At 33.8% G+C, this 27,376-nt stretch overlaps 1 protein-coding gene across 2 annotated transcripts in view; it reads right to left on the bottom strand.

The window, feature by feature from the left end:
• Positions 1 to 6,333: 6,333 nt before the first annotated feature.
• LOC114327957 (UDP-N-acetylglucosamine transporter) overlaps positions 6,334 to 27,376 on the bottom strand; it is a 37,720-nt gene continuing 16,677 nt past the window's right edge. For both annotated transcript variants that reach the window (XM_028276672.2, XM_028276673.2), the window contains 3 exons: positions 14,504 to 14,718; positions 11,549 to 11,804; positions 6,334 to 6,840 (listed from right to left, as the gene is read on the bottom strand). In XM_028276672.2, coding sequence (XP_028132473.1) covers positions 6,473 to 6,840; positions 11,549 to 11,804; positions 14,504 to 14,718 — 839 coding nt within the window. In that variant the 3' untranslated portion in view covers positions 6,334 to 6,472. The remainder of the gene's footprint in view (positions 6,841 to 11,548; positions 11,805 to 14,503; positions 14,719 to 27,376) is intronic.

Raw genomic sequence — 27,376 nt, 5'->3', positions numbered from 1 at the left:
GCCGGGCCCCGGTAAAATGTACCGGCTGTACCGCCCTCTTGGCGGGCCTGCCTAGGGAGGAAAAGTACGACTTTGCTCCCTACAATCAGGTCAGGAAAAGTATACTTTCTGTAGAGGTAGGTGGAAAAAGTTTTATTAGTTGGCGTTCTGTATTGTGCAGTAGAAGTCTCTCATTGATCACGCGTCTAAGAGTATTCAAGTGCTACGTCTGGTCCGTTTTGTTCTAAGGATTTGAATTCTGGACAACAAAAATGAAGAAAAAAAACTAAAAAAAAAAATTATAAATTGTAAAATTCCCTCATCTTCCTTAGTCTCAGCATCCGTTATGGCTTGCAAATTGTAGAAGCCTCGGAGGTGTTACCAGAGAAGGTTCCCATTGTTTTCAGTCTGGTAGGATGTAGAATGACATTTTTGGATGTTGTTTTATGTGCTATTAGATTGAAAACTTAGTTTTTTGATAGCAGTTGCCACTAGGGCATCCCTGCCATTTCGTTCGTTGCAATCCGTGACTGCATGCCGGGGTTTGTCCTAGTTGGGTCAGAGAAAGCAGCATATGTGCCTCCTGATGAGAGACTAATAAGTTTCGAAACCGGTAGAGGTGCTTGCTGCACTCTCTGATTGAACTGGAATGATGATGCGGCTGTAGTTTCGTGTTGCAACGAAATTGAAAATGGTTATTCATTTTTGATTTATGTTTACTCCCATTGGAGTACGAAGGGAACCATTCTCGTTGGAACTTTACCGCGCTGAGCAGATGGGACGTGAATTATAAATTGTAAAATTCCCTCATCTTCCTTAGTCTCAGCATCCGTTATGGCTTGCAAATTGTAGAAGCTTTGGAGGTGTTGCCAGAGAAGGTTCCCATTGTTTTCAGTCTGGCAGGATGTAGAATGACATTTTTGGATGTTAGTCCTGTCGCCAGGGGGGGTACAACGGCCTCGTTAATTCAGATGGACTTACCCAAGTTTTTTTTATGTATTTTGACCCGTAGAAAACGAATTTTTTGGGTAACAGTTGATCCGGATGTCGATAAGATTGTTATAGACCAAGAACTTGAGGAATCAAATAACAGCGATTTTTGGCAAAACAAAACAATATTTTGTATTTTTTGGGTCATTTTAAGCAAAAAATATTTCTACAAGTTTTTTAGTAGGATGCAGAGTTTTCGAGATAAACGCGGTTGAACTTTCAAAAAATCGAAAAACTGCAATTTTTAAACCCGAATAACTTTTGATTAAAAAATAAAATAGCAATTCTTCTAAGCGCCTTTGAAAGTTCAAGTCAAATTATGTCGGTTTTGATTATTTGCATTGCTAAAAATTTATTGTGTTATTGTTAAACAAAGCTACAAACAACTAGTGCGTGAGTGATGTTTCTATGATTTCTCATTTAAAATCGAACGAGTAGGTAGAATAGGTACTAGTGCAATCAAGACTATTTCTACGTTACATGCGTTAAAACGCATGTAAAAGCACGGGAAACCCTACGTGTTTATAGCTTTGTTAAACAATAAAAAAATAAATTTTTACCAATGCAAATAATCAAAACCGATATAATTTGACTTAAACTTTCAAATGCGGTAAGCAGACTTGCTATTTTATTTTTTAATCAAAAGTTATTCGGGTTCAAAAATTGCAGTTTTTCGATTTTTTTAAAGTTCAACCGCGTTTATCTCGAAAACTGTGCATCCTACGAAAAAACTTGTAGAAATATTTTTTACTTAAAATGGCCCAAAAAATACAAAATATTGTTTTGTTTTGCCAAAAATCGCTGTTATTTGATTCCTCAAGTTCTTGGTCTATAACAATCTTATCGACATCCGGATCAACTGTTACCCAAAAAATTCGTGTTCTACGGGTCAAAATACATAAAAAAACCTTGAGTAAGTCCATCTGAATTAACGAGGCCGTTGTACCCCCCCTGGCGACAGGACTATGTTGTTTTATGTGCTATTAGATTGAAAACTTAGTTTTTTGATAGCAGCTGCCGCTAGGGCATTTCGTTCGTTGCAATCCGTGACTGCATGCCGGGGTTTGTCCTAGTTGGGTCAGAGAGAGCAGCATATGTGCCTCCTGATGAGAGACTAATAAGTTTCGAAACCCGTAGAGGCGCTTGCTGCACTCTCTGATTGAACTGGAATGATGATGCGGCTGTAGTTTCGTGTTGCAACGGAATTGAAAATGGTTATTCATTTTTGAAAATGGTTATTCATTTTTAAAAATGAAGAACCTTAACAAATTAGAAGCGTTCGAGTTGTGGTGTTACCGACGCATGCTCAGAATTCCGTGGACATCACACATCGAGAGATTAGTATCAAACAACGTTAACTACAAAATCATAAAGTGGCAGAAAATGCGAAAAACTGTTTTGAAATATAATTTCAGCCAACAAATTTGTGATTAAAGAGGCAAAATACATTACAATAGATATCTGTAAATTTATATACTATTATTATGGTTTCTTTGACATATTGTAAAAATTATTACAGGTTATTGATATTCTACAGAGAAAAAAATATACTTTTTTTCTAATAATGACCTGATAACGCTTTTTGATATTACCGATATATATTTTTTGTAACCGTTAACGTCGCACCTGATAATAATAGTTTTACTACAGGGTTAGTACAGCTGGGTGAAAATGTAAAAATGTAATTTCCCTAAAATGTGACGAAAATTTTCCTGATATTTCCCCTTTTTTTCAGGATATCCAGTTTGACTTTAACTTAAATTCGATGATATTTTCAAAATTTTCAGGATATCCAATGCAGCACCAACCCTGTATTATTAAAAATGTTAATAAGTGTATTTAAATAAAAACTGTATTTTTCTAATAACATACAAATATTAAACTTATGAAAAATATCTAAATACTTATATCATCTTTAAACGCATTCACCTTCTGAAACATTTTCATTATGATCATTACCCCTTCCTTGAAGATTCTAGTAAAAGAAGTGATATTGTTCTTTAATTTTTGCTCACAGAGTTCTACTAAACCTTTTAACTTTTTATTATTAATCGTTAACGGTTTGTCATATTTTCTTCTTGGCACAAGTTTGTTAATTGAAAATGTTCGAAGTTGCCTTCTCTGTATTTTAAATTTCGTAAAGTTGTCTGATTTAAAATTATATTTGAAATAACTGGGTGTAGTGTCTTCTTTTATAAAATGTATATTGTAGCCAAACTATGTTCAACCATTTGACAACATTTCCTTCAATATCAGTTTTTTTATTTTTAATCATTTGAATTTGAACTTCTTTAAAATCCAAAATGTCTTCTTGATCTATTTCAACTACTTCGTATTTTGATTTCTTTAAAGCCATTTTATTCACTGTACATATACCATCCCGATGGATCATAAATTTCCAAGCCTTTACTCGCGTTTTCGATGTGGGCATGGACCATATCACATTCCATTTGAGAATGTCCGGACTCAAAAAATAACTGGTCGATTTTTGAACTATTTAGTTTTTCAACAGCAAACAGAAACATTGCGGAAACAATAACTGAATTTCCATTTTGGCCTGAACAAGTTTCAGACATAAAAGTGAAGTCTTTCCCAGTAACTTCACTTTTCATTGTATTTGTAAGGCAAGAGGCTACCTCAGAAGATCCACGACCCGCTAATGCTTCGTATTCTGGCATACAAAGTTTTGTGCTACGACTGGACATTTTTCTGTTAAACACTGACAAAATCAAAATATTAAATAATTACGACAAATATATACGTAACCGGCAATAAGAAAATAACATCTATGTTTTCTTTTAACTTCGGCAAAACTAAAAAATGTAATGAGTAATCAGATTATTGTAATCATGTTATCGTGTAATGAGTAATCAGATGGTAGAATCGAACAATATCGAAAATAAACAAATGTATTTAGCTATCCAGTATCAAAATGACGTTTTTCAAACAAATACGAATTATAATAATAACGCTGTCTACAATTACAGCTTAAAATATTAAAAATTAACAAGGGAAAAGTTTTCCTGTAGTTGGCTGTATACCATGTAATACAAAAATAACAGTAAAATCCTGTATAAAAGGTATATTTAAAAAAACTTTTTTTTAAATATACCTTTTATACAAGATTTTACTGTTTATACAGGATTTTTTTTTCTTAAAATATTAGTGTCAATAAACGTTAACAGTCGATAACTGTTTTTGATGTATCACGAAATTCACTGTGAAATAACGTTATCACCTCTTAGATGTTTTTGACATGAACAATTTTTTCACAATAGTTAGTTAACGTTTAATGTGTTTTGTAATCTGCTTCAGATAGAGATACAGGTTTTTGTTACTAAATGAATTCGAAAACGGTGAACTCGATTATAGATATATCTCAATTTCATAAAAAATGTAGATAACGTTGTTTGACACTAAACCCTCGACATATCCAACGAACGTGTGCTGGAGACTATGCAAAGCGAGCGAGAATTGATCAACATCATAAAAATGAGAAAGGTTCAATACTTCGGTCGTAGAATGAGAAGACCTAAATATTGCTTACTGCGTTTGATCATCCAAGGCAAAATCGAAGGAAAATGCTGTTTTTCCGCAAATGTTGCTTAATTATACGTGGAAAAAGCATTCTCAGAAGCGTGGCAACTTGCCATAAGGGTATTACAGTAAACGGCATATTTATATTTATTAACAACATTAAGTATACCGATGACACAGTGATAGTGGCAGATTACATCAAAAATTTTCAGTGACTTTTAAATGAGCTGATTTTTCTAAGCAAAGCTTTTGGTTCGAAAATAAATATCAAGAAGACAAAGAACGGTGATTATAGGTAAAAATAATTATTACCCAAATTCAAAGATAAATGTAGCTGGTCACAAGGTTGGTCTTTTTGCCTAGCAGTGTGGCCTGCGAAGCTCCATGCAACTTTTGTTGTTATTTCCTTGACTTTTGTTTTTGATCTTACCCAGTGGCTCCTCTTTTTACCTGACAGTAGTATACTGAACATTGCTTTTTTCATTGCTCTTTCTGTTGTGGCTAGTTTATTCATATTTGTCTTGGTTAGGGTCCAGCTTTGACATCCATATGTCATGATAGGAGGAATGGAGTGGTTGAACACTTTGCTGCTTAAGTATTGGTGTATTTTGCGATTCTTAAGTATCAGAATAAATCAGAATAAACCAGAAATCATTTTTTGGAACAAAAATCGTTTCAACCTAAGATACAAGATAAAGTGTTACGTTTGATCCGTTTTGTTGTACTTAATTAGTTGTAATTTGCTATTTTTAAATACTGGCTTAAAACTAGATTTATTTTTCTTTCGTTCAATTTCCCTTTATTTTAACCTTTAACCCTTAAACGCCCAAGGGTGAGTAAAAATGTCCACCTAATGCGTATTCCCTTGTAACGTATTTATTACGTGTTTAAAAATTTTTCAAAAATTATTTATTGTTAAAAATACAGCCCTTTATCGAATGTTAATTTGGTTTTACCGATATTTTTGGAAATAAAAGTAATATCTTGAGTTAAATATGGGTGGGCATAAAAAGCACACCCTTGGTAAAACTTGTTACTAAAGGTTTCTCTATAATTTCTCGTTGGTAGGAACATAATCCATATAATTAACGACGTATAATTACATTATCGACATAATTATCCTCCAATGAGGAGCCTGAAATGAAGAATGTGGAGAAAATCGACAAATCTGAATTAATGGCTGGTATGTTAATTTTGATGTACATTTTAATTTTGTTGTAAGGTTTGTAAATTGTTTATATTAATATTTTAGAAGATGCAGTGTTTATTAAGCATAAGATTCTTAAGTTTAGTCGATTTCCAACAACTCTCAATAAATATATTAGCTATTTTCGAGGTGGACATTTTTTATCCACCCTTGGGCGTACATGGAAACTAAAAAAGGTTGGGCATTTAAGGGTTAAGGGGGTCGTAACCTGGAACCTTTTTTGGATCGATGTTGTGTAATATTTTTTACTTAATTTTTTGTGATTTTTTTTCAGGCAGTTCTAGTTGATAAGGTTTTGTGAGTATTGAAATAATTTCTTCTTCAGAGTGTATTCAGTATGTTCCGTCATTTGACGTAAATTTTTTTTTAAAGTGTGTCGCAAATGTTTCGGCTTTTTCTAGTGGACTTTTCGCCCACGTTCCTATTTCTATTCTTACTGGTGGGATTGTATAGTTCTGCCTTCGTATTCTTCCATAACGAGTAGTCCGTGGTTTGGGTTGGTTCTAGTTTTTGTAAGAATTCCTGAAAACTTTTTTTTTGCTATTTTACTCTGAGGCGATCTTGAGAGACATTAATCTAACAATATTTAGAGTGTCACCATCTTAGACTAAAGCCACAACTTAAGTTTGAAATAAAATTTATTTGACGTTTCGACTTCCACATCGGAAATCAAATAACAAAACAATAATAAATTAAACAAATTTTGTTTTTGTTGCTTGGTAAAAAATCTTCTAATAATTTAATTTTATAATTATATAATCATGTATCTGGTTTCTTCGGGGTGTAACCGTACAGAAAGATCGAGAATATAACAAATCCGGCTCCCGCAACAAACTGGAAGGATATTTGGAAATCAAATATGTATATACTAGCTATGCAGGATATAACTATGGCCAAGGCCGTTGCAAAACCTTTCAGAATATTGTCAGCGTATTTAACCACGACAGCCACGATAAGTCCGCCTGAAGCTTGCTGTAGAACTAGGAATAGTATGAATTTGTCGTAACCAAAGAAGAATCCTTGTTCCCTGATTTTCGCGCCGTCGTACAAGAAGCACGAAATCAAGCCGAACGGTATTGCGCAGAAGGAGAGTTGGACGTTTCTTATCCAGACGGTGACGTTACTACCTGAAAAAGAATGATTATTAGTTAAAACGAAAAATTTAACTCAAATATGAGAGACATGAAACATGATACAAAGAAAAGAAGATATTTTATGATCTTGCGCATGTGGGCGGAGTAGTCGTTTATGATGTGACGTCACGTGGACAGTTAAAACGTAACCTCGCCTTATTTTAGCACTCTGATTGCCGTAATGGTTGTGTGAGTTGCTTTATTTTGCATGTTCCAGCAGCTTGAAGAAATATTTATACTTTAATCCTACTAACGCCTTAAACATTTCGAAGGGAATTATTAAATCTCTCTTCTAAGGCCGGCCACTCACTATCAGATACACCTGACAGGTAGACCTGCCGGTTGTATGTGATAATGTGTGACGGGTCAGGTCGCCAAAGAGGCTAGTTATTCCTGCCACACACTATGAGGTACACCGGACAGATCTACCCGTCATTTGTACCTATCAGGTGTACCGGGTAATGAGTGGCCGCCCTAACACACAATGTAGCAGTAAAATAAAATCATTATTCTTTAGGTCTAGAATGTATTTTAAATTCAGAAAACTGAATAAAAATGTCTAATATAATATTGAATTTTTTTAAACAAATACGCAATAATTTTTGTCGACGACTATTTTAAAATAAACCAATAAAATGGACTTTAACCATACGCAGCCTAAAATGAACCCGGCGTCATAACATCCATAAAGATCGGACGTCTGCGCTAGATGGGCCATGTTGAACGGATGTTGGAGACTGAAACACCAAAGCATACAGGGTGGTTCATCTTATTCGCCTCGGTCTCTGTACGGAAAACCACTTGATATTTTAAAAAATTTTCTTCACAGAAATATACAGGGCCTTTAATACTACAACCTAAAAATAATATGAATTATACAGGGTGTTCCAAAAAAGAGTGGTATATCAAAGTTATATTTTTTCTTATGGAATGCCCTATATCTGATGACATTATTGAATTGACCTTAAAAAATAAGCTATACTTTCATAAGGGTTCCCTATACCTAAATACAGGGTGTTTTGATTTATTTCGATTTTTATAAAAATGTAAGGTTTTAGAAAAAAATAAATATCTACGAATCTAAGAAGCAGTAACAAATTCTTTCTTGGATCTTAATAATAGACTATTTAGCATACTTAAACAGATGCTTATTGCAACAAAATTTCTTACAGGGTGGTCAAAATATGAGATTGTTCTATTAACAAATTCAAGCTGTAATAACTTACTTATTTTAAATGGAACACCCTGTATCTTACTAGTCTATCGCGTATAAAATTTACTTAGCTTTCAATTTGTATTAGGGTTTCCTATACCTATCTTTTTACAGGGTAGTCAAAATATTAGATTGTTCTATTAACAAATTCAAGCTGTAATAACTTACTTATTTTAAATGGAACACCCTGTATCTTACTAGTCTATCGAGTAGAAAATTTACTTAGCTTTCAATTCTTATTAGAGTTTCCTATACCTATCTAGCTTCATTTTTTAAATATTTAAAGATTTCCTAATTTGTAAGCTTTAAAAATTAGAATTAAGTACCTATGTCGTGGTTATGTACAACACATCACCAACACCGGCAATATACTTAAATATCTTAGTCAAGATAGTTTCATTAATAAAATTCACATTTTTATCATTTAATCACACAGAGTGTTCTTATTTTAAATGACATACTCAATATTCTATTCTTTATAATGGAACATATTTAAAATCTCTTCAATTCCATGTTAACATTCTCAATACACATGTTATTCTGTAAATATAAATTCCCATGTTATTCTGTAAATACCCATTTTTACATATTTTTGTACAATAGGCTCGTTTTCGTCAAAGTAGCCATTGCATTTAATTGTTTATAATTGCGATTTAAAGATTCAAAAAAAAGTGGCGTTCTTAAATTTACTTAATAACCGTTGGGTTAAGATATGGAAAATACTTATACGGAATGAAATATAATTTAAATATCTTCCAGAATACGGCATCTAATATAGGATATGCGGTTTAAAATAAACATATTATTCAATTTCACATGTAGGCCAAAATCAACTAAAATAATACAACACTCTGTGTGATTACATGATAACAATGAAAATTTTATTATTAATGACAGTATCTTGTCTAAGTATATTGCCGGTGTTGGTGATGTGTTGTACATAAAATAAACACGACATAGGTACTTATGTAATTCTAATTTTTAAAGCTTACAAATTAGGAAATCTTTAAATATTTAAAAAATGAAGGGAGATAGGTATAGGAAACCCTAATAAGAATTGAAAGCTAAGTAAACTTTCTACTCGATAGACTAGTAAGCTACAGGGTGTTCCATTTAAAATAAGTAAGTTATTACAGCTTGAATTTGTTAATAGAAAAATCTAATATTTTGACCACCCTGTAAAAAGATAGGTATAGGAAACCCTAATACAAATTTAAAGCTAAGCAAATTTTCTACGCGATAGACTAGTAAGATACAGGGTGTTCCATTTAAAATAAGTAAGTTATTACAGCTTGAATTTGTTAATAGAACAATCTCATATTTTGACCACCCTGTAAAAAATTTTGTTGCAATAAGCATCTGTTTCAGTATGCTAAATAATCTATTATTAAGATACAAGAAAGAATTTGTTACTGCTTCTTAGATTCGTAGATATTTATTTTTTTCTAAAACCTTATATTTTTATAAAAATTGAAATAAATCAAAACACTCTGTATTTAGGTATAGGGAACCCTTATGAAAGTATAGCTTATTTTTTAAGGTCAATTTAATAATGTCATCAGATATAGGGCATTCCATAAGAACAAATATAACTTTGATATACCACTCTTTTTTGGAACACCCTGTATAATTCACATTATTTTTAGGTTATAGTATTAAAGGCCCAGTATATTTCTGTGAAGAAATTTTTTTAAAATATCAAGTGGTTTTCCGTACAGAGACCGAGGCGAATAAGATGAACCACCCTGTATAATGAGGCAGACACCAGTAGGGAGAAGATCAAAGGGAAGACCCAAACTTAGATACATGGAACAAGTGGAACAAGATCTGAAAACACTTGAGACTACCAATTGGAAGAACAAAGCAAGGAACAGAACAGAATGGCGAAAAATCCTAGAACAACAAACAAGGACCCAAAAAGGTTGTCGAGCTGGAGCTACTAATGATGATGAATAAAATGGACTCTTGGTAATGCGACACTTGCCTAAATATATACGTACATTTAATTAAAAAATTAACCTTTCCAATAATAATTGTTAATTTTGTGTTTAATATATTAAAACAAAAATATACCGCATACCTCATTTGTTTTGAAGTACGAAAACATGTAGGTAATAAGTGACCATAAAAAAGTGTTGTTACGCTTTTAATAGGGTTTTTGTTACATATGAGACAAACAAAATAAATACGAAAATTAACATTATCAATTGCAAGAATTACTAATTACTTCATCTAGATTTGGTGACCTTACATATTATTAGAACACTCAAGTATTTTTAACAATGAAAATATGTCAATAATACTTTTCAAAATATGTCACTTATTTCAATTGAGGTGACTTTTACCCCTTAAGAAATATATTAAAATATTTAAATTTTTCAAAATTCAAAAAATCTGAAAAAAATCAAGCTGTTTTGTATTCAAAAGATACATCTACTTGACTTTTTCAAATTTTTTAAAGCAAAATTGCACCATAAAAAAATGTCGAAATAAGCTTATTTTCTCGATTCAAGAGGTGTTAAACGCAGCGACAAATGCGAGCAATTTATTGTGACGATAAATTGCTACGATTTATTGATTTTTTGAAGCAGTTTTATGCTGCGATATATTGTCGCGATTGATTATAAACTGAAACAACTAGACCGTTACAATAAATTGATGCAATCCGATACCAACTCCAATCCAACTCCAATTCCGATAAATCGCTGCGATGTACCGTTCACACACAACGATAAATTGAAACAGCTCGATCGATATCGATAAATTGCTCGGATTTATCGTGGTGTCTAAACGCTGCCTTATGGCCCCTGGGAAGCTAAGAATTCTCGTATGAAGGTATGTTTTTATATGCTTTATCGAAAGCATAAGTCGTGGGGCTGATCGGTGCAAGAGCAGTTTGACCATCTTATCCCGCTATAGCCTCTTTGGTTAGGCGCGCCACCTTATAATATATAACGTCCTTATAGACGGAGAGCTAGAGCCGAAAAATCATCGTCATAAGTAATATGGAGTTTTTTTCTGTGAAATGTGTCCATTGTATATTGACAATTATGACCCCTTTCAGGCTGACACCTCAGTGGATACAGGAGGTACCAATAAGGGATGAAAGGGGAAAGTTAGTACAGTCATTAAAATTTTCACCTCCTATTTTGTTAAACCTCCATCGATTTGCATGAAAATTGGTGACTAGTTAGAACATACTTCATACAACTTGCACTTTTACCCTGGGGAGGATACCACCCCTTCTCGGGGGTGAAAACGATTTTATTAAAAATAACCCCACAAATCGATAGAGGGACAATTTATAAGTAAAATTTGTTATATCATGTTATTAAAATAAATCAATCCTTTCCCACAGTAGCGTCGATTCCGCACCCCGCGTTTGTAAAAATTGATATTTCATTTTTCTCCATATAACAGCGCTCCACCCTACTGCCCATGCGCGACCTACGAAGAGTACCTTGACATTTTTTTATAAGAAATACCGACCTTTGAGCATTTTTTCAAAATAAACCCCAGCAAAGCCCGACAAGCAGGATGCAGTCAACGCAGCCATGAAACCGATGAACCGATTTTGCTCCATTCCTTGCATTGACGTAGTGTTATCATCGGTGTTGGCCAATTGCACAAGCACAATTCCAGTGATGAGGGTGAAAAGTGAGATCCATTGAGTACGTAGAAGTTTCCTGTTCAAGATAAATACGGAAAACAGTGCAGTAGTAAGGATTTTTATTTGATACGTCACCTGGAATCATTAATAAATTTTGTTGTTAGTGGTATTAGATAAATTGGAGATAATTTGAACCTTTTACCCTATCCCCTTATCCCCTATTTGAGAATAGAGGTCATGTGCTAGCTCATTTGAAAGTTTAATAAATTCTCTATTTAGTATCTAATATAAAGATTAACATAATTACTTATAGAGGGTGTCCGAGAACAATTACTTGAATTAAATTAATTGACACAAAAAGAAGAATCACATGCATGTCACAGAACCCAAAACAGAAATCACTGTCCTCCTAGTATAAGGGAGAAGATAAAAGAAAAGCGCCACTTAAGAAAGATCTGGCAAAACACAAGACACCCTGCAGATAAAACCAATTATAACAGGGCAGCGAAACGTTTAAAAGACTACCTATCGAACATTAAAAATGAGAGCTTCCAAAACTATGTCGAAAACCTAACGTCAACAAAGGATACAAATTACAGCTTATGGAAAGCAACTAAAAAATTAAAGCAACCCAAAGAACATATTCCACCGATAAGAAAACTGATGGAATTTGGGCAAAAACAAATAGAGCGAAAGCAGAAATTTTCGCGTCACATCTTGAAAGAGTTTTCAAACCTCTCTCAACCAGAGAAGATACAGGTGACGAAATTATAGCGTTTCTTGATGCACAAATACCATCAGATGAGCAAATACAGCATATTGCACCAAATGAGGTAAGGTGCATTATAAAAACAGAGCTAGACCCTGACAAAGCTCCAGTACACAACCTAATCACTGGAAAAATTATGAAAGAACTACCGCGAAAAGGAATACTTATGTTAACCTACCTTACTAACGCCGTCATAAGACTCAAATATTTTCCTGCGCAATGGAAGGTAGCGCAAATAATACTAATCCCTAAACCTGGTAAACCTCAACACGAAACAACTTCATATCGACCAATAAGTCTACTGCCTGTCATGTCAAAAATTATGGAAAAATTACTAGCTAAGAGACTAATGAAAATTATTGCAGAAAAAGAACTTCTACCGATACACCAATTTGGATTTAGAGTCAAATATTTAACAATTGAACAGATCCATCGACTGGTAGAATTAATCCAAGACTCTTTTGAAAGTAAGCAATATTGCTCAACTGCATTCATCGATGTGAGTCAAGCTTTTGACAAGGTGTGGCATCAGGGACTACTCTATAAACTAAAAGGGGACCTACACCAGAACATGTATGACATACTATACTCATACCTAAAAGAAAGATATTTCCAGGTAAAATATGAAGACGAGATAACCGGTCTACATCTCATAAAGGCAGGCGTTCCTCAAGGTAGCTTTCTTGGGCCGATCCTGTATCTACTATTTACCTCCGACTTGCCTACGGACAATAAAGTATATACAGCCACATTTGCAGACGATACCCCAATAATGGCGGAACACTTAGATCCCGTTGTTGCAGCAGACCAACTCCAAGAAAACCTAAATAAAGTCCAGAAATGGACTAAGAAATGGAAGATAAAACTTGACGAATCCAAATCAAGCCACATAGTATTCACTAAATGTCATAGCGATTCTACTTAAATATCACTCAACAATGCTCCCGTTCCAACGGTAGATACTGTAAAGTACTTAGGCCTACATATGGACAAGAGACTCACTTGGAAAACTCATATATATGAAAAAAAAAGAAAACATCTTGATACCATATATTATAGAAAATACTATTGGTTGCTCGAAAGAAAATCCCAGTTGCCGTTGAGAAATAAATTAGTAGCATACAATGCCATACTCAAGCCAATTTGGACGTACGGAATACAGTTGTGGGGCACTGCTTCAAAATCCAATCTAGCAATCATGGACCGGTTTCAAAACAAGGTGTTACGAGCAATAATTTATGCGCCGTGGTTTGTAAGCAACAAAGACATCCTACAAGACCTTCAAGTGCCAACTGTGAGTGAAGTGATATTGTCACACAGTAATAAATATTTACAGCGACTAGAAAACCACCCAAATGTATTAGCGTTAAATTTATTGGACAATAGTCAACAAATTAGACGCCTTAAGCAACAATTTCAATTAGATTTACCATTCTTAACTAAGAAACACTAATTGTAAACGTAATTGTAATACTCATGTAGAGTAAATATTTATTGAAATATTTCTCTTCGCGCCATTGTAAATTTCAACAAATGTGTTTATGGTCTGTTTTTTTGACTGATTGCACAGTAAACAAACAATAAAAAAAAATGTCTGTTCAACATGTTCTCAAATGGTGTAGAGAACTCAATGAAGGCCGAACGAAAATTCACGATAAATCTGAAGACCTTTCGCTCCCATCTTCATCGTTAATTTCCGTTGGTGGTGAAAATGTTGAACAGATATGCACTGTTACCCATAAACTTCGATTAACTGACGATGAATGTCAAAAGATGGAATCGACTTTGCATTTAAAAAACGTCACACAGCATGGATTTCACATTGGCGGTTATAGCGACCGTGACCTTCATCTTCGAAGGATGCTAGGCTGACACTGAGCAAAGCAGCGAGGAGAAAGTGGTGGGGTAAGACAGAGGAAAAGTTGATGTAGAAGGCAGTGCTGCCAGATTTCTCCCAGCATGTCGCACTCTTTCTAAGCTGCATAGGGAATTTTATTTTCCGAATGACCGTCGTATATTGTTAATTAATAGGTGTTTTTATTTTATAAAAAAACTTCGTACCAACCTGATATGTAGCTGCATCCAAATGAGAGGCAGATAAGTACAGCAAATTATTTTGAACCAGATACACGAATGAAGGAACGCATATCTTGAGAGTATCAACAGGTTGTTTAATAATTTGTTGATCTATTAAACGAAACATTTTTAATAATCCACCGGCGTCTATGTAGACAATCATCAAACAGGTGATCAGTTTGACAACTTCCATCAACAGTACAGCTAAAATTCAGAGTTTACGGATTAGTTTAAAATGTTAAGAATACCTACTCTGTGCAAATCTAAAATGAAGAATTTTTTACTATCTTTTTTTTCTTCTTCGTCTTTATAAGCAATTCTGCTTGTTCATTGGCGGATGCTCTATAAAAGGTTGTCTAAATCTTTTGTGCGGTCGGCCGATACTTCTTCTATCGATTGGTGATTTATCTCTTGCTATTTTGACCACACATGACTCGCCCATTTTGCTTATGTGGTTATTCCATTCTTTTTTTATTTATTCGTATTACTTGTAATACTCAGTACCGTACACATGGCCTACTTTGCCCAGCAAATTTCAGTTTTATTTAAATATTTCTTTTCTTAGCACATATAAATAATTACAAAAATTATTTTGAGAACTCTCGAAATTTTAACCGAGAATGTTCTTATCATTTTTTATAAAAATCTGTAACACAGCCGAGAAAAAATAAATACAAGGTGGGCAAAGTTGCCCCGGAAAAGTTCAACATTGCCCACTTATTTTAAATTCACTGTAGGGCAAAATTAAAACGTAATAGGACTACTTTGCCCATGGCATACGTTTTAATTTGTCTACTATTCCCACGATATACGTTTTTAAATTTATTTTTTAATAAAAACTAGAACAAAAAGCTCTATTTTTCAGAGTTTTCTTTAATTTCGGAGAAACTTTTATTAAAAAATTGGAAAAAAAATTATTACACTTTTATTATAAAAATAAACAAAAAATATTACACTTTTATTAAAAAAAAAACACGACAAACTATAACTGAAAAAAACTTAAATTTTCTTTAAAAGAAAAATATCCTCTTCTACTTTTGGAAGGTTCCTTTAATATTTTTATAATGTCTTCAAAATTGACGTCCGATATGTCTAATATGTTTGGATAAAAAAAACCATTTATATTTTTTCTTAAAAATTTTACGGTGCAGTATGTATTGTCGTCGTTTATTACTACTATAATTCCGATGAAATGTTTAACGGTTTTTTTTTGTAAGAAATTGGACCACCACAAAAGTACCAATTTTTAGATTATTTCCATCTACTTCGATATTTTCATCAGACTCGATATTTTCAACCATTTCATCCTGCTCTTCTTGATGTAATTCATCTGCCTCCCCACCAATATCATCGTCACTGTTAGTCATCTCCATTTCTTCTGCTAAATTTTCGTTGTCACTCGTCTCCATCTCTATTTCTTCTTCTAAATCCTCGTTCCCACTTCCCTCCTGATTCTGACCAATTTCTTCAAATTGAACTGATTGACCGGGTTCAGTATTAAGCAACTTTTATTTTTGTTTTTTAATGGTATTCCCTTTCTTTTTTTGTTGTAAAAAATTTAATAATGCATTATCAATTTCAGAACTTATTTTTTTGGCAAATCTCTCATTTCGCATCTTTTTTAGCACTTCATGTGGGCCAAAGGGACAAATTCTAGTTGCACGAAATGAACTTTGAAGATTTTTTTGAAAATTTGGTTCAATCACGTCTATTAGTTTAGTTAGCAATTGAGGAAAGATGGTTTTTTCAACTGAATTTAAGTTAAGTTGACTAGTTTTTAAATCAGTAAGGATCTTTTTCCAGGCTCTTTTTAAAGGCCGGAAAAATCCAACATCAAGTGGTTGTGTAAGCCCTGTAGAATTAGGTGGCAAAAATACAAACCTCATATTTGCCCTTTGACAAGCCCTTATTATCTCAATATTCAAATGTGAGGACAAGTTGTCCCCAATCAAAACCTTTGTGTTGTTATCCCGTTTTGACCAAGGTAAAACAACTTTAAAAAACCAGTTTTGGAAAGTTGATGCATCAAGGAGCACCATATTCTGCACTTGCAACATCCACTAAATGACGTTCTTCTATTTTAGTGAGTGTAAGGGGATGGCCAATGGAGAAAACATGCGTTCGTTTAATTTTATTCAGAATAGTTCGGCGTGGCACCTTAAAACGTTCTTCTGCCTGACGGGAACTTAAACCTCCTCTCACTGCTTCCACAGCTCGTTCAAGCATGGTTTCAGAGTAGTTTACATACTGCCTTGCTCCCAATTTTTTTCTGCTTTTTCTTGGCATTTTGATTGGTCCTTGAACGAAAAAAAAACAATTAGGTAAATACTGACATGCTGTTTTACGTAAAAATTAATACTTTGTGGCGTAAACTCAAAAGCACGCTTCCGTTTCCTTTTAAATGCCTCTAAAACATTTTATATAAAAAAATAAAAAGTAAAAATTAAAGACAAATGACAGGACAACATTGCCCACTTGGATTTTATTTTTTAAAGAAGAAACATGTAATCCCTGATAAACGTTTCATCTCAAATTCAGTTAAAACAATACTAAATAAGACGTATAAACAAATATTTAGTTAATATTCCTACTGGTGTATACCCAGCAGTGCTTAGCTTTTACCCTAAAAAAACTACAAACACGTGTTCAAATTTCTTACCTTACTACAAGCATTACACTTCACTCACACAGGTTAGATTACACTGTCTTGATTTATGCATGTTTCGTAGTGCGCGCGTAAACGTCTGTGGTACTTTGTTATGTTGCCAAGTATTTTTTTTTACAAATATTATAACCCTTACAGTGGGCAAAGTTGAACCCACTGGGCAAAGTAGGCCATGTTTACGGTACTCTCATCTCTGCCCTTTCCAGTAGTCTTTGTGTTGCATCGGGTCTTGTTTCTGATGCATATGCCATTATAAATCTTACATTGGCTTTAAATATTCTTGGCTTCGTCTCAGGTTTACTATGTCGGTTTCGCCAAACAGTGTTATTAAGGCATCCTGCCAGTCTATTTGTGTTTTATACTTGACTTCTCACTTCTATATCTAGGTCTAAATTGAAGAGCATAGGGCTCAATGAGTCTCCCAGACTTATTCCGGACTATTATATGTAGGTTCTGCAAGGTCTCCATCTATTCTGACTTCCATTTTGGTGTTTTGCTAGATGTTTTTAATAGTTTTTGCTCTTTGCTCTTACTGTTGATAAAAGTGCTGTAGAAGAATGGATGATGCAAAAATGGCCTACATTATACGAAGAGAACTTTTTTACGAACTTTTTTACTTTTTAAACGCTTTTCTCACATGAATGAAAATTTGCAGACATATGCATTCGCGGGAACAATACACGAATAGTTAATAATTTTTTTTTTATGTTTATAAATTGTTCAAATAGAGGAACAATTCTTTTAAGAAACGCTTTTCTCTAGTTACTAGTGACCAAAATTAAAAATACATTAATTACATAAATTAAAAATGTATTATAAAAAAATCAACTAAAAAGCAAAAAATAAAAAAAATCTCAAATACTCGTTAAAAACTTGAAAAAATCTAACACATTCAATAAATAAAAGCGTCGGGCGAAAACCGTTTATACGATGAAGACCCGCCCCACGCTTTTCTTTAACTACACGCGCTGGCGTATTTTGTAAGCCAGATATAAGAATTCTACTGTAAATATATTTAAAAATTTAATTTTTGACCTTGTTTATCTTTCTAACCTTTCACTGGAATTTGCTTTACAATTTGGTTTTAGTTTCGTTATAATCGACGTTCTGGGAAGATCGTAATTTACAGTTCATTATTTGTTGTTTCCGGTGGTGGACAATATACGCCACGATTTTATTAATATAAGTAGTAATATAAGTACATATTTCAATTGTTTTTTAGTCATTATGGCACAAAATATATTTTTCTTTATAAACAATACTTTTTCTTCCGTAAAAAATCACATTTCAAAAAAATTTTTATTAGTAGTTTTATTTATCATGGAATCCAGGTATTCCATGATTTCAGTTATAAATCCCAATTGGCTTACTGAGAATTAACTCAAAGTATTCACTGATGCCGAATAAGGTTTATAACAAATAACTAAAATGTATTTAAAAAAAAAAAATAAACAAATCCGCTGTTTTAAGTGTATTTTCTTGTGGCGTATAAAGTACGCCACGCGTGTAGTTATGTTATAACTTGATGCGCGGGTAGTTAAAGGTTAACGAATGTGTTAGGTTTTTCAATTTTTTAACGAATGCGTGAGATTTTTTTGATTTTTTGCTTTTTCATTGATTTTTTTATAATATTTTTAATTTTAGTCACTCGTAACTACAGAAAAGCGTTTCTTAAAAAAATGTTTCATATTTTTTTATTTAAGAATACGAACCAGACTTTTTTACCATATGACACCAGTCAAGACTCTTAGTCTTGTGGAGAGAATAGTTCTGGTGCAGAGATGTCCAAGATCAGACTATTGGTTATGGTTGCAGCAAATATTATAAGATCATTTGGAAGGACTTTTTTAGTTATTGGTATTTCTATGCTCACTGCCAGTAACTAATGAAAACAATGTAAAGCCATGGATGATATCAGAAATTTTTGTAAGATTTTTACGAAATTGGTATGCTGATACAAAGGTTCTACTTGTGATTGATAATAATGATGGTCCCTCTCATTCGGCTGCTACTGATCTTAAATGCATTAAACTTGTATTCTTAAATCCACTGACACAAATTTTAGGTACCTAGTGAAACTATCCCCTTACTACACTTATATTAATAAATTTCTAACAGCTTGATACATAATATGATTAACAGAACCACGATGAAAAGCTACAATATGGAATTAAAAGTTGATAGATTAGTATGCTTGCTGCATTAATTAGAATATAAATTGGTTGGTTCAATGTGCACACAAATCTAGGGTAACAGTTGAGAAAATATGACAAAAATATCCAAGAATGGATATGAAATTGAATGGAAATTGCAGAATTGAACTGTGAAAAAAGTATTACCTATAATTGGCTAATATCAAGAATATTATCTGTCCAGAGAGAGCAAATCACCTTATAAGAATGAATAATGATAGATTACCTAGTATAATACTTAATGGAACTATGGTGGGATGTCGCCCAGTAGGAACATCAAGGAAGATGTGTATAGACGAAGTGAGAACCTACATTAGAGAGGTATTGAGAGTGGATAACTTGAGGAGGGCAACAAGGGAAAGAGATTATTGGCATTGGATACTGGGGAGGTCAGAGACCAGATAGAATTAAAGAAGGTATTCCCTAAAATTCTATTGTAGTAGTCTCTTTAATCGAAATTCCAACATGACACCTGTAAGCAGTTTTTAATTTTATCACACAGCAGGTAAAGAAACTAATAGAACCAAAACACATAGAAAATGATAAACTAATTGAGTATCTAAAAAGCTCTATGCAGAGAAAGAACAAATGACGCTAGGACAGGAAACACCAGAAGTCACCATAAATGAAGATGTTAATATAAGTACATAGAAAGTTCTAAAAATACGTGAAAAGCTTTAGAACAGAAAAGCTGCAGATAAGGACAGAATACCAAACGGATTACTGAAATATTGTTTGGCAAATCATAAAACATAGTAAAAAGCCGGAAGAATGGAGAACGAGCAAACTAATTCTTCTTTTTCTTCTTTTACTTCTTGGAGATCTTTCGATCTGTTTAATTCTGAAGCTGCCTCTGGTTAATATCCTGGGAGATAGATTGCCAAACATCCCTCCATCTTTTATATGGGGGGGGGGTCTTGAACCAGGCAGGTTGTTTTCTAGGGAAATTTTTGGGAGTCTATTTTCATCCATTCGTCCTACATGGTTGTACCATATCCTCTTGCGCGGCCTTCCCCATCTTACAATACCTTGAGTTTGCATTGCTCTCTAATGTCTGTATTTCTAACTCTGTCTCTTCTTGTTTTCCCCACTATTGTTCTTTAAGTTTTCATTTCGGCAACTCTTAGCATCTGTTTCGTTTTGTTGGCGTCTTCGCGCACTTCTATGCCATATGTCATGATCGGTAGTATGCAAGTCTTGTAGATTCTAATTTTATTATCTGTGCGCATATACGGATTTGACCAGACTATCTCCCGCAGACATCCTGACATTGCAGATGCTTTGTTGATCTGACTCCTCAGGTTCTTTACTGGGTCGTGAGTGCTTGATATATCTATGCCCAGATATCTGAATTGCATCACCTGTTCTATGGGGTTGTTCTCAAACACTAACTTACATCTGAGCGGATCTTTTGCTATTGTCATACATTTAGTTTTGTTGGTAGAAATGTTCATATTTAGTTGGCGGCTTACAGTTAGTTTAAAAAAATTGAAAGAGCTGTCTCTGAAGATCATCTTCTGATTCAGCAATAATTGCTGCATCATCTGCGTAACACACCATACCAATTCTTTTGTTGCCCATTCTATATCCGAGATTAAGAAAAAACTATTCTTAATTGATACTTTGTTTATAATTTTGCCCATGAGTAGGTTAAACAAGAAGGGGCTTAAACTGTCTTCTTGTCTAATTCCTCACGGTGTTGAAATATTTTCAGTGAACTGGTTTTCTACTCGAACTTTGGTTACGTTATTATTTAGGTTATGGACTATCTTTGTTATGCTGGTCGGTGTTTTATTTTCTATTAATATATTTAGAATGTCTCCCAGGCGAACTCTGTCAAACGTCTTCATCAGATCAATGAAGCAAATAAACGCTGGCATTCCGAACTCTATAGCTTTTTCTTTTATATATTTTATTATAAATACTGCGTCTGTTATAGATCGCCCCTTTGTAAAACCTTGTTGTTCTTCAGCATTAATGATTTGTCTTTCCAGTTTGCCAGAATAAAAGTGAAAAGTTTCATCGTTGTATTTAAAACGGTTATTTCTCTCTAGTTTCGTGGGCAAGTATTTTGTCCTTTTTTTAAATATGGGGATTGTGATGCTCTTATGCCATTCCTCTGGTGTTTCTGTTTCGTTTAAGATTTTTTTTAAAGAGTTGCGACAGTTTACTTGCAAGTTCAGGGCCTCCATATTTTAAAAGTTCATTGGGTATACTATCCTTTCCTATCCTTTTACTAGGTGATTTTCTGTTTTTTAGCTTCTTGATCTTTGCTTCTACCTCTTCGTCATTGATTGTAGCACTTATATCTGTTTCGTATTCATTTATATTCAACGTTTCTTCAGCATCATACAGCTCTTTAAAATGCTGTTACCATGTCTCTATAGGTACTCTTTTGGTCTGCACGAACTCGTTAACTGGTTTTTTCCTCTTCTGAAGCATTTTCCATACTTTCTTTTGGGCACCATATTTATAGGTTGTAGTCCATGTCGCTAGTGAATTTAGCCCAATGTTCTCTTTTGATTGATTTTATTCTTGCGTTTACTTCGTTTTTACTTGGACATATTCTGCGAGAGCTTCTTCAGATTGTGTGCTTTTATATCTCAGGTAGCATTTGCGTTTTAATTCAGAGAGTTCTTTTGCCTCTTGACAAAACCACGGTTTGGTGTGGTTTGTTGCTCTAGTGTTAATATTCCGCTTTACAATCGCTTCTTCTGCTGCTTCGTTAAGGCATTTCTTAATTTTTTGCCAGGTATCTTCTACTGCCCATTTGGTTGTTAGTCGATCTCTTTTAGTTTGCTGGTAATCCTGCTCTCATAAAGGAGTTTTGTACCCTCTGTTGGTAGGGACTCTACATTGTATCTTTTAAAGAACATTGGGAATTTTCTGACTATTCAAACCAAACTAATTCTACTATTCAGAAAAGGAGATAAAAGGCAGCCAGAAAACTACAGAGGTATCAACTTAATCACTACCCTAATTCTTACTACTAAAATAATACAAGAACTAATGACTTAGAGGAGAAAATAAAGTTTAGTAGATGAACAACAGGGCTTTCGTACTGGAAGATAGTGTACAGATGTAATATTCGTCATAAAGCAAATTACTGAGGAATCACTAGAGTATAATAGACCATATTTTATAATATGTCTGATTGACTTGAAGAGAGCATTTGACCGAGTAAAACTCAAATATGTAGCCCATTTTCTGTACAATCGAGAAGTCTTCCTATATATCATAAAAACTATTGAAAACATCTACCAAAACAACAAAATGGATGTAAGAATAGATAGACAACTTACAGAACCTATATACGTGGGCAGATGAATAAAACAGGAAGACTCATTGTGTCCAATGTGTTGTGAAAACAACAGTTAAATTAATTCGCATTTTTGTAAATCTCTCTTGTAAATCTGTTGGGATAATCTGTATTGTCTCTTCTTCTTCTTCTTTTTGTATAGACATGACTCTGTCTGTATGTTCAATGTGCCTTTAGTAAGTTGTCGTTCCATCGTTTTCGTGGTCTTCCCACTGATCTTCTTCCTATTGGGGAACCGTCTCTCGCTGTCCTGACTACCCTATTTGTTGTCATTCGGCTTATGTGGTCATTCCATTCTATTCTTCTGTTTCTTACCCAGTTGTTAATGCTATAATCTGTATTGTGTTTGAAAGAATTCATTCTCTGAAAATTTGAGTGTTAGCGTTGTGTTAGTTTGATAAAATAGACATGTGTTTGCTGTTAACATCTGCATAGTAATGCGTGTGTCCCTTTTTCAGGCAGAAAAAAGTAATTTAAGATATTAATGCAGTGACTTTGAATAGAATTTCAGCAGTCCCTTCTGAGGGAGCAAGGCGACTAGTTCGTGTATTTTCTCTGTTGTTCTCCCTCTCGCAACAATTACCTCGCAGGCTAAAATTTTAAGACGGCACCTAATGTGTATAATAGACTCTCTCTTTTGCCACTAAGACAATTAATCGTTCATTCCGTGCATTTGTTAAACTCGTTGTTGTTAATAAATGTTTTGTTCACTTATCACTTTTATTTCTCGTGTTCACAACCCTTCATATCGTGTTAATTAGTAACTATAAAACCCGACCAAATGAATTCTCATAACCAGTTCTCCTAAAAGTTCACTAGTTTGTTAATGTCGAAGGACTCTATGCTTTGGTTACATATGCCTGTGGTCCTAAAATATTCACCTATATCCAATTAGGCAAAAGGTAATAATTAAACCCTTTTTGCCACGGTGGGGTGAGATTCATTAAAAATTCACACCACTATGTTCTTCAATTTAATCATAGATGAAATCATCAACAGCGTCAATAAATGAAGAGGATACAGAATGGGAAACAAAGAAGTAAACATACTCTGTTAAGCAGACGACGCAATATTGAAAGCCCAAGATGAAGATAGTATTCAAAGATCAGTCCACAGATTTAACATAAGTAACACTGCTGCTCTAAAAATATTTGTGATTGCTATGCTGAACCACGTACGTAGATTTTTCAGCCAGGAAATCCTTCGCCTTCCTGGTCCTGTCTTTCCTTCTACTTTTCCTTGCAAGACCAGTTGCAGCAGTCCATATCTTTCACTGTTCCTCATGATGTGACCGAGGTATTCAATTGTGGCTGTTTCATCATAATTTTATCTCAGAAAACTAAAACAATAGTAATCAGTAAAGAACCCATCGGATGTAAAATATGTATTGATGGCATCAGTATTGGAAAAATACTTCATGAAAATAGTATGCCTTGGAATTACATTGTCAAGCTACGGAGACCTGGACAAAGAAGTGAATAGACTGACAAGATGTTTTTATAACACTATATGCTGAAATCGACATATATTAACAATGAGACGAAGTCAAGAATTTATAAAGCCAGTGTGCATGACCAATAATGACATTAGCATCAGAAACAAGACTCGATTCAGCCATAACACAAAGATTACTGTAAACGGCAGATATGAGAGTGCTGAGAAGAATTACAGGAAATGCGCTGAGAAACCGAAAGAGAAATGAAGACATTAGAAGACAATATAACCTCCTTCTTCTTCTTCTTCTTCTTTTAGCCCATTTCTATCCAACTTTGGACATAGGCTTTCCCAAAATCTTTTCATTTCCGTCTGTCCTTGGCTGCATTTTTCCAGTTAATTCCTGCAGCTTTTGCAATATCTTCCTTCCATCGCATATGAGGTCTTCCTCTTCCGCTTCTTCCTGTCCACGGTCTACAGTTTTGTATTTCAGCGTTCGATCTTTTATCTTCCTGTCTCGCATTGTGGCCCGCAAATCTCCATGTTATTTCAGTTTGGTTTATGTCGGCCTTTGTTAGTGTCCATGTTTCTGAGCCATACGTCAGAACAGGAAGGATGCACTGGTCAAATACACGGGTTTTTAGGTACTGTTGTATCTTTGTGCTTTTTAGTATCCATCTTAACTTTCCAAATGCTGCCCACGCCAATCGGATTTTTCTCTGTACAATTGTTTGGTTCTCTTTATTAGCTTTGATTATTAGACCCAGGTAAATATATTTGTCAACTGTCGTATTCTGTCGTTTGTATTTGTCATGATTTTGGTTTTACTCATGTTCATTTTTAATCCTATCTTCTCCGATGCGTGTGCTAGTTGAGTCAGAATTGTGGCTAGTTCTTCTTAGTTGGTTGTAATAAGGACATCATCGCAATATCTGAGGTAATTGAGATTCCTCCCGTTTATATTGATACCCATGTCTTCCCATTCCAGTTCTTTAAAGACGTCTTCCAGAGATAAGGTGAAGAGTTTTGGGGATATTACGTCTCCTTGTCTTACGCCTCTACGTATTTCTATGGGATTAGTTTTGTTTGTTTTATTTTCCCATTTGACTGTCATAGTTGCTGTTTTATAGATGTTATGTAAGTGTTGCCTGTACTTGGAGTCTATTCTGCTGTTATTTAGAGCTTTTTCTATCGCCCATATCTCGACACTATCGAACGCTTTTTCATAGTCTACAAAGGCTAAACATAAATCTAGGTTGTATTCGTTTGCCTTCTCTACCAATATTTTCATAGTGAGGAGATGATCTATGGTACTTAACCCTTTTTTGAAACCTGCTTGTTCAACTGGCTGATAACTGCCCATTTCATTTGTTAGTCTATTGGTTATAATTCTAATAAAGAGTGTGTACATTTGTGAGAGTAGTGAGATAGGTCTGTAGTTCTTTAAGTCTCTTTTGTCTCCTTTTTTGAATAGCAGTATTGTATTACTCTCATTCCAGTCAGTCGTGAGGTATTTCTGCCTTGTGTAGACATAGATTAAATAGGAGTTTTAGCTCCTCTATAATAGCTTGGTTACTTTCCTTAAACATTTCAGCAAGGATACCATCTGGACCGACAGCTTTGTTATTTTTTATTTGAGATAGGCCGGTTTCGATTTCATGGACAGTCGATTTCTATATCGGGTAGAATTTCAGAGTTGACATTTTTCATTCTTCTTTTTAGACTTTTTTTGAGTTATTATCAGGTTCCTGTTTTGTGTCATATAATTCGCTATAGAAGGATTCTACTATATTTGTTATTTTCCATGAGTCGCTTTACTTCTCTCCATATTTGTTTTTAAGTGACATTATGACGTTTTTTTCTAGTGATAGGTTTACACATTTTACTCCGCGATACCTTTCTATTACTTTCTCTACTTCTGTATCATTATATTTTCTGCATAACCTACAGTACAGAGTGAGTTTTATGTATGGAAACACTCAATTACCTCGAAAACGGCTTGCACGATTTTTATATATTTTGGTAGGTAGGGGTTTTCTAATGCGGCCGATATTATAGTTCTAATTACATTGTTGTCAGCTCTTCCGTTTTTCTGAAAATCTAATGGACTTTCTGATTTCAAATGAAATACCCTATATATTTTTTGTGTTTGGAGTCCTTAAGAAATACTGATTATTTTTCATGTTACATTCCCTATACCTAAATGCCATAATTTCGAAGATATTGCTACATTTATAAAAAAAAAAAAAAATTAAACAAATTATAAAAATCAACTTTTGCGGTCCGGGTAGACATTATTTTAGGTTCTTTCGATCATTAGGAACAAAAAAGGTCTTTTGTAATTTTTTTGTAAAGTTAATCGTTTTCGAGTAATAAACAATTAAAAACTGAAAAAAAAAATCGAATAATGACGATTTTCAAGGTTCAAAAACACAAGTAAACAATATAATTTTTGAAATTACAAAGTACCTAAATTGAAGTACAACTGTTCTAATAGCTTGCCATAATATTTCTTGGCTCATTTTATTCTAAAATATTGCTTTTTAATTTTTAATGAAATGTGTCAAAAATCAGTGTTTTAAAATAAAGCAATCTCAAATTACTTATCGGTAGCTCATAAAATAAGGCTTGAGCTTGAATTTGGGTACTTCGCTGTTTCAAAAATGGTATTGTTAATTTGTGTTTTTGAACCTTGAAAATCGTCCTTATTTGTTTTTTTTTCAGTTTTTAATTGTTTATAACTCGGAAAAGATTAATTTTAGAGAAAAATCACAAAAGATATTTTTTGTTCCCAATGATCCAATCAACCTAAAATAGTGTTTACCCGACCCAAAAAAATTGGTTTTTATAATTTGTTTAAATTTTTTTTAAAAAAATGTAGCGATAACTCCTTAATTATGGCATTTAGGTATAGAGAATGTAACATGAAAAATAATCAGTATTTCTTAAAGACTTCAAATCACAAAAAATATACAGGGTATTCCATTTGAAATAAGAAAGTTCATTAACAATGAACTATTCATTCAACAATGTAATTAGCACTATAATATCGGCCGCATTAGAAAACCCCTACCTACCAAATCCATTAAAATCGCGCAAGCCGTTTTCGAGATAATTGTGTGTTTCCATACATAAAACTCACTCTGTATATAAATTAATGGACACTAATCAGAAAAAAATAATGGAATAACCACAGCAGAATGGGGTAGACATTAGACATGTTTGGTCAAAATAGCAAGCGATAAATTACCA

This window comes from Diabrotica virgifera, chromosome 2 (assembly GCF_917563875.1).
Source record: "Diabrotica virgifera virgifera chromosome 2, PGI_DIABVI_V3a".
In the NCBI taxonomy this organism is placed as follows: domain Eukaryota; kingdom Metazoa; phylum Arthropoda; class Insecta; order Coleoptera; family Chrysomelidae; genus Diabrotica; species Diabrotica virgifera.
This window is presented reverse-complemented; position numbering and strand designations above follow the sequence as displayed.